Source organism: Trematomus bernacchii, unplaced genomic scaffold (assembly GCF_902827165.1).
Source record: "Trematomus bernacchii unplaced genomic scaffold, fTreBer1.1, whole genome shotgun sequence".
NCBI classification, from domain to species: Eukaryota; Metazoa; Chordata; class Actinopteri; order Perciformes; family Nototheniidae; genus Trematomus; species Trematomus bernacchii.
The window spans coordinates 3,134,513-3,148,132 of NW_022987839.1; the positions used below are offsets into that span (position 1 = coordinate 3,134,513).

Here is a 13,620-nt window from a genome sequence, read left to right on the forward strand (position 1 = left end):
TCTGTCGGGGTGTCTGTCTGTATGTCTGTCTGTCGGGGTGTCTGTCTGTCTGTCTGTCTGTCGGGTGTCTGTCTGTCTGTCTGTCTGTCGGGGTGTCTGTCTGTCGGGGTGTCTGTCTGTCGGGGTGTCTGTCTGTCGGGGTGTCTGTCTGTCGGGGTGTCTGTCTGTCGGGGTGTCTGTCTGTCTGTCTGTCTGTCGGGGTGTCTGTCTGTCGGGGTGTCTGTCTGTCGGGGTGTCTGTCTGTCTGTCTGTCTGTCGGGGTGTCTGTCTGTCTGTCTGTCGGGGTGTCTGTCTGTCTGTCTGTCGGGTGTCGGGGTGTCTGTCTGTCTGTCTGTCTGTCGGGGTGTCTGTCTGTCTGTCTGTCTGTCGGGTGTCTGTCTGTCTGTCTGTCTGTCGGGTGTCTGTCTGTCTGTCGGGGTGTCTGTCTGTCTGTCGGGGTGTCTGTCTGTCTGTCTGTCGGGGTGTCTGTCTGTCGGGGTGTCTGTCTGTCTGTCGGGGTGTCTGTCTGTCTGTCTGTCTGTCTGTCGGGGTGTCTGTCTGTCGGGGTGTCTGTCTGTCTGTCTGTCGGGTGTCTGTCTGTCGGGGTGTCGGGGTGCCTGTCTGTCGGGGTGCCTGTCTGTCGGGGTGCCTGTCTGTCGGGGTGTCTGTCTGTCGGGGTGTCTGGCTGTCGGGGTGTCTGGCTGTCGGGGTGTCTGGCTGTCGGGGTGTCTGTCTGTCAGGGTGTCTGTGTGTCAGGGTGTCTGTGTGTGTGTGTGTGTGTGTGTGTGTGTGTGTGTGTGTGTGTGTGTGTGTCTGTGTGTGTGTCAGTCAAAACCCATTTGACTAATGCATATCTGATATCAAATGGAACATAATCTGCATAAGTATAAAGGATTAAACACTCTATAATATGCAATCCCCCTTCTGGATCCTGAACACTTTTGGGAGGAGGTTTTCTTTTCTTCTAAACACCACCATATGTTCACAGAGAGAGTTTGGTGAAGCTCTATATGCTCCGCTGCGTAGGCTGCTGCTCGCTCACTTGAAAAAGTGAAGAATTTGTCAAAGGGAAGAAAGAAAAATGGGCTCTTTGAGGAGCAGAGGAGATGCAGGACCTGTCAGAAACAAGCTGCATTGAGATGTTACACTAGACTGCCGTTATGATGCTGCAATAAAGACTTCCTGCTGTATGGAGAGAGATATACCTCTGCTCTGTCTATTCCCTTCAACAACCCTTTAAACTACTCTTAATGCCTGGATAAGATTATGTGTTTCACTTTATATAAGCAGAGTATATGCAGGAATCCTGAAGTCAGATGTAAGACCTTTTAAGACCTTTTTTAAGACCCTTTCCATACATTTTAAGACCTCATCGCCACTTGGAGTTTTAACCGGTTACCTTGGCGACACACTTTACCTCACATTTACTATACACAGTATTGATTGTCCTTCCTCCTTATCTTCCAACCATTTGGACGCAGACTTGCATTTCCCCATAACGATGTTTTTTAACAACCGGCGTAAACGGACCTTCGCGCGCTATCAAGCAGTGAGCGTGCGATGTCCTGTTCAGATGACGTCAAATCCAACGGGATGCCATAAATAAACTACACAGAATCACACTACACACCTACGCAATGATTACATTCAGGCACACTGTAGAATACAACCTCTTTGGACAATTTATATACTTATTGAAAACAAGCTACGAAATGTAATACCTTGGAAAATGCCGTTTAATACTTTTTAATAGCCTTAATTTTCGCTAAAATGATTTATCAACTTTTAATACTTTTTAAGACCCCACGACACCCTGATTATGATGCTAACAAACATTTAACCATAAATACAAAGGAGCAGCAGTTATCATTTTCTGACCACAGATCAGGAAGCATTTGACGTTCTAAAAGACAATTTAGAAGCCAAAGCAGCGGACTAGTTTAAAAGAAGAAAACGTAAGACATTAACATAAACTATTTCCTTTTTTTAGGGACTGAAAAACTTGGTTCAAAAATTGAATTTGAATAATGAAAGTGAACTAGTTCATTTTCATATGTGTGAACTTAACTTGAAGCTAGCTCTTGTAAAGTATGAACATGAACAACAATGTAAAAAGCATTGCAGTCTTTAAACAGTGTTTTTAAAAATGTTAAAGCTCATTTACATTGATTTACTTTTAACTTGACAAGTTTTTTTTTTTTATTGAGTGATTGTAACTGTTTTCTTTTATGTCACTTTTTTCCAATACAGTTTTTTTTGTATTCTTATTGAGCTGCTTTATGTGTGGTTGTTGAACTCGGTTATAAACTGTAAATCAATAAAGACAATAAATTCAAACGCAACATGTAGGCTATAATTCTGTATTATCACTAGCTGCATTCAGCAGACCACCTGCTCCACTCACTCGGGCAAATGGAGACGAAATGTGTTTTATTTGAAGCATGTTGGCTCTTCTATTGTCTAACTATTGTCGAGGGTTATATTTAGACAGAATGTCCAGCCGCATTCGACCAATCACAGAAAATGACTTTTGTCCCTCACTTATGACTCTATCCCTTATGGCTTCATCCCGCTGTAATATCAGCGTTGTTAAGTAGCTGGCTCTTGTGGGCGCAGATGGTCGCCGGGCAGAGGAGAGCAAACAGCGGCCAAGGACAAAGATACAGTTTAATGAATCTGCAGCTCAACATCCAGCACACACTGGATCTGTAAGAGAACCTATGGTGCAAACATATAACACAATAGAGAGAGGATACACAGCATACCCGATGCATTTCTATAGTCTACTTTACACAAGAATAGCAATGAATCTCTCGGTCTGTCTCTTTGTGTTTGAAGGGCGGCGGAAGAGAGGGGGGGGGGGGAATTCGGCTGTTGAGAAAAACATCGACCAGAGAAAATCCATTTCAATTTGCCAAATGCCAGCACAGGATTACTGACATTTAGCAACTGATATTTCCCCTGAAACTTAACGGCATCCCTCCATAACTCCCTAATAGAGCTTCATCTCATCGGTAGTGATTTACACATCATGACTGCTCACACACAGATCATTTGAGTATATATAAATGGCAAGCTACTCACATCTGAGAATGTGAAAGGGTTCGACAGACAGATGCAGGACGAGTGGAACAAACAGCGTCTCAAATGTTCTTCTCCACTTGACTCGACACACGTTTGTCCTGTGCAGAGATTTTTTCGAACAGTATTATTTGTCAAAGAAATATTTCTGTCAAAAAAATAAACTTCTCCTCAAGGCTGCAGGAGACAGAAAGAAGCGACGCTCGCTGAATATTGAAGTGGCTCAGAGACAAAAAATGAGTTTGTCATGTTTGGTGCCCTCGGAGAGATGAGGACTGAGACACCTTGAAGTTAAAAGAAGCATTGTTCTTACTGTTGAAGGTTATTTGCGTCGTCTTCTTCCAATACTTCTGTTACTCAGTCTTTTCATGCAACACCTTGGGCTTTTGAGAAATTGTCTTAGGTGTTTTTTCTGACATTTTCATAGGCCAAGCAATTTTCTGATTAAAAGGAAAGGGTATTCAATGTTCACCTGATAATGAGGATAATTATTAGTTATGAAACTTAAAGTTAGAAGACTTTTACATTTGGAAAGAAAGGTAGAAATCTAATTGAGATATCCTCACTTTTAGTCCCTTTTATAAGTCAAGCAAATGTTGGACCTTCCATAATGGATATTGGATTTTCCATTATGTCATTTTACAGTTTAACACAACTATAGGAGTGCCTGTGTTGTATTCAATATAGACAACATCAATGATGACATTTTTCGGCGTTAGAATCAACTTGTCAGTGATCTCTGGTGGACAGCTTTGTCTTAGAGACATTGTTTTCCATTTCTGCACTGCAATCATTACTTCATTACTTATCAACTTATATATTAACCAATCCTAACTGACCCCATCTCCAAGCCAAGATAACAAAAGTTTTTTTTTTGACCCTTCAGAGTAAGAAAGCCCATTATTAAACCTTTTATAGGACTACTTTCCATAATGATGTACTTATTTTGATACTTGATTAATCCTCATTTCTAAAGAAAAAACTTCAAATGTTTTCTGATTGTTAGAATTTGCTGCTTGAGACTTTAAAAAAATGTTTTAGTGTTTCATAAACTAAACAATAAATACTGAAAATAGTCAACTTTGTAGTGATTGTTCATGAGCCTTCTCTGTCAGGGTGCCGTTTCAAGGCAATCTGTGCCATGCATAAGAAACAGGCAGACTTGTTATTTCGTTCTTCAGCTGCTTAACAAATAGGACACGTCGGATCGGATAAAGGATATATTTTTAAGTCTCATTCTTAACATTCCTGGTGTTTTGGTTGAGGGACGGACTGAATCCTCTTTGTCTAAAGCAGCAGAGATTTCTACCCACAAAAACATTCAAACGATTTACCAGTGCAGCTTTGAGTTTTTCCATTAATCCTCTTTAGACTGTGAAGGTTCTCCCAGAGAACTCGAGCACCAGCATTGTGAAAATGTAAGTGGAGCAGCTGTTGCACACAATAAACAAACCAACCAGGTGAATCAGAGGCCAGCGAACAGCTCCGCTATGCAGGTGTTCATTCTGGAAAAACAACAATAAAGTGGGTTGGAGAGTGTGGCATTCAATGTGTGTGTGATGGTTAAAGGATCGAGGTGGGAGCGAGTCAGAGACAATAAAAAAAACAAGAAGCAAACACCTGCAGGCGTCAGGGAGGTCAAGAAGAAACCAGAATGAAAATCTGGTCACACAAAAAACCGACTCGACACACAGCAGCACAGGTTCAACACAAATCAACAGCTCAGTGAACAGATGCAACATTACCCAGAGTACACTGTGGCATTTTGAACCGCTGCCCATCTCCTTTTCAAATAATGACCACAACAACAGAAAGTTCCAGTGCACAGACGGCCATTAAAAAGCTGACAAGGGATTATATATTATATGAACAAAATGTACTAGCACTTTATTTAATGCCCTCACTTAACCACCAGGCTCTATTTGTTTCTGTCAACCTCTTCAGGATCAGAGCACAGGCTTCCGCTGGGGATAATAACAGTGGAAAGGAAACATGTTATTAGCTGGCTTGGTCAAGAGTGCTCAGCTGGAGCAAAATTGATGACCACCTGGCTCCCACTGACACTTCCATCAGAGGAAAAGACAGAATCAAAGCCAGGGTATTCGTGAAACATATCGGATCTTGTCGGCAAATTCTGCAATAGGATGAAAATAAATCCGAACATGTCAAAGCTACAAATCAAGCTAAAAAAGCCGGTCTGGAGGGTAGCGGGCGTGGCTCAGTTGGACAACACTAATGCAATTACAAGGATTTTCTGCTTGCTCAGAGGCTCCGTTCAAGGGCGGTTTGCAGAAAGCTCAAGGCGAACCCGCGAAGACTCAGCCGTTGCTCAGCGAGCCTAATCATGCCACCCAGAAAAAGCGGCTGAAAGGATACATGCAGGATTACAGCGGCGTGGATCACAATGAACGGGGCAAGAAATCATTTGTGAGCGATAGGTTTTCATAAATTGAGATGCTGAATTGATACTTCTCAGAAGGATCTCACCTGCCCCTTCCCATGAGCAGCTTACAGGTCAGGGTCAGGTACGAAAGGAGCACCACTGGAGCTAAAGATGACTCAGTGTTTTTGCTTAAGTACACTTTAGCAGGGCAAGTACTTGAACCCCAATCTTCCTACTTAGTCTGCACCCCCTGCTGCCCCTTTTGTTTCTTCATAACTTATCTTTGTGTTGTTTGGATGTGAATTCTAAGCCAATTCTTTGGAGAGGCTAACTTCTTATCAGACACAGACTCTGCTGTTCGCTCTCTTCTGGGGTTTCAGCTCGTGCCTGTGCCAATGGGTATTTGGGTCTCGCAAACAGCTACTAAGAAATCGGTATAATTGCCCAGAAATGAGCGCTGAAAGTGTGCCAGGGAGAGGAAAAGTAAAATAATAGTCTTATTAACAGTTTTTATAATGCAAGATTTAACTTGAAAAGCATTCTGCTGATTCAGTTTTCCTGCCTTGTTTAACAGATAAGAAAATAATTGCAAAGTTTAAGTACTGACATTTATAGTGGAGAATAAAAGGCAGTTATTGAAATAATAATTTATTTTACAAACAGAAATGACAAATAATTGCTAATGTTAGCTTCTGAAATGTGAGAATTTGAAACTGAATATTTTGGGGGTTTTGGAAGTTGGCGCAACCACATATATATTTTGCACCAGTACATTTTTTCTTATTATTTTTTGTTGCCACCTTCCAAACATTTCAAATCCCCATTCTGCCAAAGCACAGACAAGATCACACAGATCTCTACTCTAACAGCTTGTTCACACCATGTCACATCTCTCACACACCAAGCACCACTGATAACTCTTTCATACATACACAATGTGAAGTCCATCCGGCATTAGTCATTTCCACGCAGCAGTAAATTGGCAGATCAGCTCTTGGATCAAACCCCAAAGTCCACAGTTCTTCCAGGAAACCATCGGGGCCGGAGGATGCCATCTGACCACAAAGATCTGCTGACTTGGCCACAATCTCTCCGACTCACAGGTCGGACTTACGGCACTCGAGTGGGAGTTTGCAGCTGAGTGGAGAGCGAAGTGTTAAACTAGTGTTAATCCTAATATGGTGTTTGACCCGTTAATCCTCTCTGTCTGAGTGCATGTGTGTGTGTGTGTGTGTGCTGCAGAGGGATCAGACAGGTGTAGTTCAAAACAAACACTGATGCCAGCTGATTATCTGAAAATGATCCATCATCACACCAACAAGATTAACCCAATAAGCAGAAGAAGATTAAAAAGTCGTTAAAGAGTCAGGAGATCATTTAGGATCAGTGCCAGATGATTCAAGAAATGAAATAAAAAGATAATTAAAACACCTTTGTTCAGTCATGTGGAGGCATTTGGTTTGTTTTGGAGAGTTAAAAGTCTCTGAGAATACCTCTGCTGAAGGTTAGGACTGAGAAGCCCACAGTGTGTACAAAGTTCATTTAGGAGTTGCATTGTTGGAGAAGCCTGTGACCTAAGATTTTCAACGACATAATGACTCTGTAGCTATGTTAGTTTGACAATAGAGAACCTTGAACCTTGAACCTAGGAGTATCTGGAATAAGGATTAATGAAATCTAGTTCAAATATTTGCGATTAAATTCCTCGGGAAAGAAAAATACTGCTGAATCAACAGATTAACTAAGAAGCAAATCAGCATAGGCATAATGCACGTTCCCATCTGGTTCCAAAATCCACCTACGTCATCGTTTTTTTCCAAACACAATGAAGTCTAAATCTTTAAGAGTATTGTAGGTAAAGCCTGGAATTGTTCTCAAGTCAATAAAGGCTAAGCAGTCTGGACTTTTTCAATGAAATTGCAGGTAAATCTTCTACTGTATTGATTACACCGTGTGCACTTTGCTTTATCCCTGGAAGAGCAACGGCAGATTAATAACTGCAGATAATCCTTTTACCTCATGAATATTGGCTTTGTCCTCTTGATTTAGGTTCATCAAAGTATAAAACGTCAACCCTCGACATTTAAGCTTTGAACAGGCTCCTTTGAGAATGCCTGTACAGCAATAATGGAGGTTCAGGCCCCGAGGCTCTTTGTGAATGACATGTCATTTCATGCTGCTGACTGAGACTTAATTACAGAGTGGAAGATAATTTATAGGCTGCTATATCAGCTCTTTCATTAAACTTTGGGTGTCTTTTCTTTGTAATTTCGGTAAAAGAAGACCAAAGAAAACAGCGGAGGAAAAGACCAGCGCTGGCAGCACCTGGAGAGATGATTAAATGATCCAGGATTAGAAGCTACCTGACTAACATGACCAGCGAGGCGTAGTGGGATCAAGTGGCTTAAAGCCTAAGTCTTCACAGATGTTGATAAGATTTGTGGTGAGCGGCGGCTCCGCTGGCCCAGTTGCTGCAGCCGCTGGATTAATGCCAGATCAGGAGCGAGGTTATCACCCTGGGTTACCACTGTGAATACGCTAACCTTTGCACTAGCGTTTTCTGCAGCAGTGTGTGTGCGTGTGTGTTTGCACAACAGATGTAGGTTACATTACCATAATAAAGAAGCCACATGTTTAAATGGTCCCCTCTCGCCTCAAACGGGGTTTTTAAGAGAATGGACGGCAAACAGCGAAGCAGCAAAACTAAGACTTTCTTTAAGGTCATTCTGTGAGGGGAAGGTTCACAAAGTCAAACTTGAAATTTAAATTTTTGAGGAAATATAAAGGACTATAATACTGCAGCGATCAGGCACATATTCCCAATTTGTTTTAAACTGTATTAAACCTTTTTTGGATGTGTGGAAACTTTTACTAGAACATTGCAGCCGGCAATTATACAACTTGAACGAGTTCAAGCTAGTTACAAAAACTGCTGACCCTGTAATCACAACATGTGTAATGTGCTTGAATTAGCTACCCATGCACTGCATTTGGAACCTGATGCAAACCAATGACGTTATGTTATGACTTCCTTTTACAATAGTCAACATTAAGGAGTGCATGTCATCTATAGGTTGTTGATTCAGGTGAGGGAAAACTCAAGGCAAAATAATAAATATGTAAACATATTACAAAAAACTTGCCATTATGATTTCATATGTAATATACTTATGTTTAAAACGAAACCTTTGCTGTAAAGAAACTTTTTAAATAGTTAACAGTAGGATTATTGTATGAAGGGATCTATTAAACTTATAATAATGTATCTGTATGAACTGTAGCATTAAAAAAGGAACCAGGTTTTCCTTGTGGACCCTATGCAGCCAGAACTTTTATACTAACGGAAGATCTCATGTAAACTTCACACTCACGAAGGAAAACAGATAAAAAGAGAGAATGGCACAAAGGGAAATCTGAGCACGGATTTGATAACACTTTCAATATAACCCAGAGCCTCATTCAACATCCTTTTTATCAGTCTGCCTTCTGCTGTAACCCACACGGGACAAGAGGGACTCAGAGAAGTGCCATTCATCCCCGAAACTGTGAAGAACTGGGACACTCAGTGCATTCCCCTAGCTGTTACAACACCTCGACACACACAACCGAATGTGTGTTTCTGTGTGTGTGTGCATTAATTAATTTGAGGTCTTCTTTGTGTGCCTTCTGCTTGCGTGTACCCGCATGAACCCGTCACAAAAACATGCTTTTCTGGCCCTTGTTCTGCCAAATGTAGTTGAGACGCGATGTAGAGCTCACCCTGAACTGTTATGATGGAGGACAACAGCCTCAGCCTTTCCCAGCTCCAGCTCAGCGCTTCACGGATGAACTCACTCCAATTAAACACCAGCTAACAAAGAGGGGAGAGCTTTCCTGCAGGCCTCGCTCAACACATGAACTAAGTATCAGAGCGATAGTCACACAGCTCTCTCTGGTTAAAGCAATGCATCATGCACAGAGATGAAAAGTAGTGGAGAACTTTGTGCTCTACTTAAGTACACTTTTGAGGAACGTGCATTTCAGAAGGACTCTTAGTCCACTACATGTGTTTGACAGATATAGTCACTCGTTACAGAAATGTATAAGTGAATGAAATGGAATTTATTCAAGATAAAACCAGAGGCTTGTTTGCCCCCAAAAACATTTCTGATATTGTTTAATTTAAATACTCAGAATCAGAAAGAGATCAAATTCTTCAATTAAAAAAAAAATAGAAAAAGTGCAAAACTATAAATAATATTTGTGTGAAGCAGAATTTATATTCTTCTTCTTTTCTAGCACAACATTTATGTCATGACCCTTAAAACGGGCACCTCAAGTACCACAAGTGCGTATTTGGGATTTTTGTACTGCAATTTTTTTGTATATAAAGTATTTTCCAACATGGAACAATCTGGAATCACCACATTTTGAGTAAAGTTTTAAGGAGTTTTTCAATTGAAAAATAAGTGGATTACCACCCACCTGTTTAAGTGTGTGGAAATGCTTAAATAAGGATGGAAAGATAAAATATCGCAAAAAAGTTTCTACGCTTTGCTGGGGTAGAAAATGTGGTTCGTATATGAAAGAAAATGTGACAAAGCACAAAGGAAACCGACTTTGCTAAACAATCAGGACGACTTTGGGATTAAAACATCACTAATACTTCTGCTCCACTGAACACTCGTGTCAGATTAAAACATCAGATTAGTGTTGAGCGATTAGAAGACTGTAAAGATCCTTCAATTAATCCTGAAAACAAACATAAATCCCATAACTCAGCACATTTCCTGCATCGTCTTCAATTGTTTGAATCATAAAATGCATAAGATTATCAATTCAGCCATCCATCATCACTTTATCCATTCATCCACAACAGTTACTTGCAAAAACAATCAAACAGAAGTCTACTGTTTGTTTCATAAACAAGCATCTAACAGCAGAAAGATGCCATTTTACTCGTACTCGTATGTCTTCTCTGTCTCACTGCATGCAACAAGTTGGCTGGATCTAGTTGAGATGTTAACTATAGAGCAAGGAAAGAGTAAAGTGTATAACTGCAAGCGTGCCGTGATGTCAGCAGCACTTTCCAGTAGCCTAATGAAGGACATAAATGGGCTTTTGAGTCTGACTATCTTTACTTATTTATGTACCTAATAGCCATGAGAATAACAAGCAAACTGGCGTCCTTTCATTTAAAGTTACATTTACTTTGTGTCCCACTTCTTTCAATTACGTACCACGTAATTACATGTTCTAAGTTTGTCAATATAATATAATATTACAGTGTGTAATCTAGTGTGAAATTATCTCATGGCTCAGATAACAAAAACAGTAAGGAAGTTTGTAAAAGGAAATTTTTTTTGACTAAAATGTGTTTTTCCAGTGGGTGTGGGAGCATTGAATCAGATGAATAAGAAACTCCTAACTTTGGCCAAATACAAATAAGAAAACAACATGAAGTCCGACAACACCAAACTAAGACTGTGTTTACTATCACACAAAGTCTAACAGAAATAAACACATTCATCTTTCACTGTCTTAATTACCTCCACAGTAAAGAGAGATCAATAACAGTTTAAGATAGCACTCTACAATGTTTGGGACTAAATATTTGCTTTTACCAAGATAAAGTGCTGTTGTAGACGTGACAAGTTTGTTCATGGACAACTGGAACACAATCTCTCACTTTGAAAAGTTTGTTTTATGTGATTTTGTAAATGTTTGGCTTATGATATAACTTAAACAACAAATTATCTGAGTTTGAGTAAAAGAAAACTGAATTATTAGCAAAAAACTATTTCATTATGTACTATTTATATCTGACATGTTATGGTCAAAACAGTGAGGCGAGAAACAAAAAATGCCTTGCCAACTTGTTTATTTTTTAGGTCACTTAGCAAGGGAAAGTGTCATTCAATGTTTTCAGCCTTTTAAAGATACAGAAAACAATATATACTTGAAGAACACAATGTTTATACGTCACATATCACCAACAACATATTCAGCTCTTACAGTGTTGTTCATATCAACATCTGTAAATAAGGGACATTTCCTGATTAAAAGTTAAAGTAAAAGGGTGAAACAGAGAAGAGGACAGTCACTGAGGAACTTTTTGTCAACTTTCTCCTCATCTGTGAAGGCCACAGTGGAGGTTGTAAACTCCTCACTCATCATGTGAACACCTGAACGTGTCATGTTGTGAACACAGCTGGCTGCATGGCCTGCATCTGCCTGATTTGTATCACCAGAAATGACACACAGACATGGACTAAACGCAATAAAAAGATAAAAACAAACACTATGGCCTTGCTACCCTTCATATGCACGAGCGAAAATCACAAATTCAGACTCCCCCACCCCAAATAAAAGAAACAGGCGACCACCAGACAGAAAGCAGAAGAGATTAAATAACCTCCACGCAGCATCACCACCATGAGCTCATATTTAACACAACATCTGCTGAAACGCACACTAACGTAACGACCACCACGTCAGAAGATGGTTTCACGCTTTTTTCCTTAATTTCCATTTTTTGGGGGGTGTAAATATGAGAGAAAGCCCCTCTTACCTTCCACATCCAGGCCATTCTTATTTCTACGCAGACAATGGTGGACCGCTTGTGTTCGTCTCCCCGAAACGCCGTCCCCCGCTTCCGTCTCCAAACGCATGTATTCACGTATGCACCGGGAGAGTGGATGTGGTGCACTTATATGCGGGCATCGGCTCCATAAATATTGGAGTGTGTACCGTTATTCGTCTCCTCTCTCGGGTTTTTTCCCCCCATGGAGCTGGCTGGGACCTGGAGCAAAGCTGCGATCCTATTGGTCGGTGCAGACGCAGAGCCCCGCCCACGCATGCGTCATGTGACCGCTGCTGGTTTCCTGACTTCTGCTTTTACATGGAAAGATGAGTGGTGTAGATACAATATTTCCTGTTTTTTTAATGTTCAACACAGCAGGGACGTGCACAGACATTTTGGGGGGCAGGAGCTCAAGTGAGGAAACAGGGCACTTCCCATAATAATTGATAAAAGACTTACTGACACATTTATTTTAATACCCTCACACTCACGCATTGAGTTTAATACTCAACATAATTGGCGCAATTTAATTAGGCTATATGTAACGCCTAATTTGCAATATTAGATACACATTTTACTGTATTCACCTGTAGTCTCTCCCCTTAAGTACAGTACATTAGCCTACGCCCATGATAAATTGCCATAGCTAAACCTTGAGCTAACTTATCCATTAGCCACCACCTTAGTTAACTATTTGTTTTTTGGCTTTTGGCTAAGCTCTGTAAACTAGAGGCACTGGCAGTTTAGTCATTTGTTCATCACCACTCACCTTCAAACAAGCCAAGAAAAGCCGGCATAACATGGGACTGTGAGGTGGGAGGTGCTGCTTCCTGTCTGTCTGAAGTGACTGCCGATGACTGTCATAAAATGCACCCCCCCCCCCAAAAGATGTTTATATTAATCCCACCCTCAAGCATGTTTCAGGGTATAGTTGTAGGACTAGTACCAATGAATGGAGCAAGTTTCATGAATGTGACCCTTTTATTATGTAAGATAGCAAGGGGTGCATAATGTGGCAAAGATATGCTGACAAAGACTATGTAACATTTGTAAACATATATTTTGATTATTATATGACAAATATGTAAAATTAAACAATACATTTTAAAGCACGTGAATACAGACAGGACGTAACAATAATTTAAAAAAAAAAGATTAAAAAAAAAAAAAACTGAAAAGGAAGTGACGAATGAATTTCGACACCACTACCATCAAATACGGAGCGAAAAGTTTAACCACAAGAATCAAGACTATATGAGCTACCACTAAACAACTCACAGTCTGAAAATTACCATTAATAAAAACCCTGAACGTTTACTTTTCGTTTTAGGCCCCGCTCACACAGGACCGTTTGCGTTTATGCACAGTATGCGTATTCAAAAAAGTCTTCCGTTCACATGCATTAGTTTCATTTAACGTGTCTGTTCAAACGAGGCCGCTGGAAACGCTGTAGTACATATGCCGGGACTGTAAGTGGCGCTGTAACTTCCGCCAAAATACACCGAAGAAGAAGAGCAGCCCGAGCAGCCCCGCCGCAATGTTGCCATGGCTACCCTTCTGTTTATGCCCCGCGGTGGATTTAGCAACATGTAGTTCATGTAATTCTCCATGTCCA

General features: G+C 40.7%; 1 protein-coding gene across 2 annotated transcripts in view; it reads right to left on the reverse strand.

The window, feature by feature from the left end:
* Nucleotides 1-12,195, reverse strand: part of st6galnac3 (ST6 (alpha-N-acetyl-neuraminyl-2,3-beta-galactosyl-1,3)-N-acetylgalactosaminide alpha-2,6-sialyltransferase 3) — a 69,986-nt gene extending 57,791 nt beyond the window's left edge. For both annotated transcript variants that reach the window (XM_034152784.1, XM_034152785.1), the window contains exon 1: nt 11,994-12,195. In XM_034152784.1, coding sequence (XP_034008675.1) covers nt 11,994-12,011 — 18 coding nt within the window. In that variant the 5' untranslated portion in view covers nt 12,012-12,195. The remainder of the gene's footprint in view (nt 1-11,993) is intronic.
* Nucleotides 12,196-13,620: the final 1,425 nt, after the last annotated feature.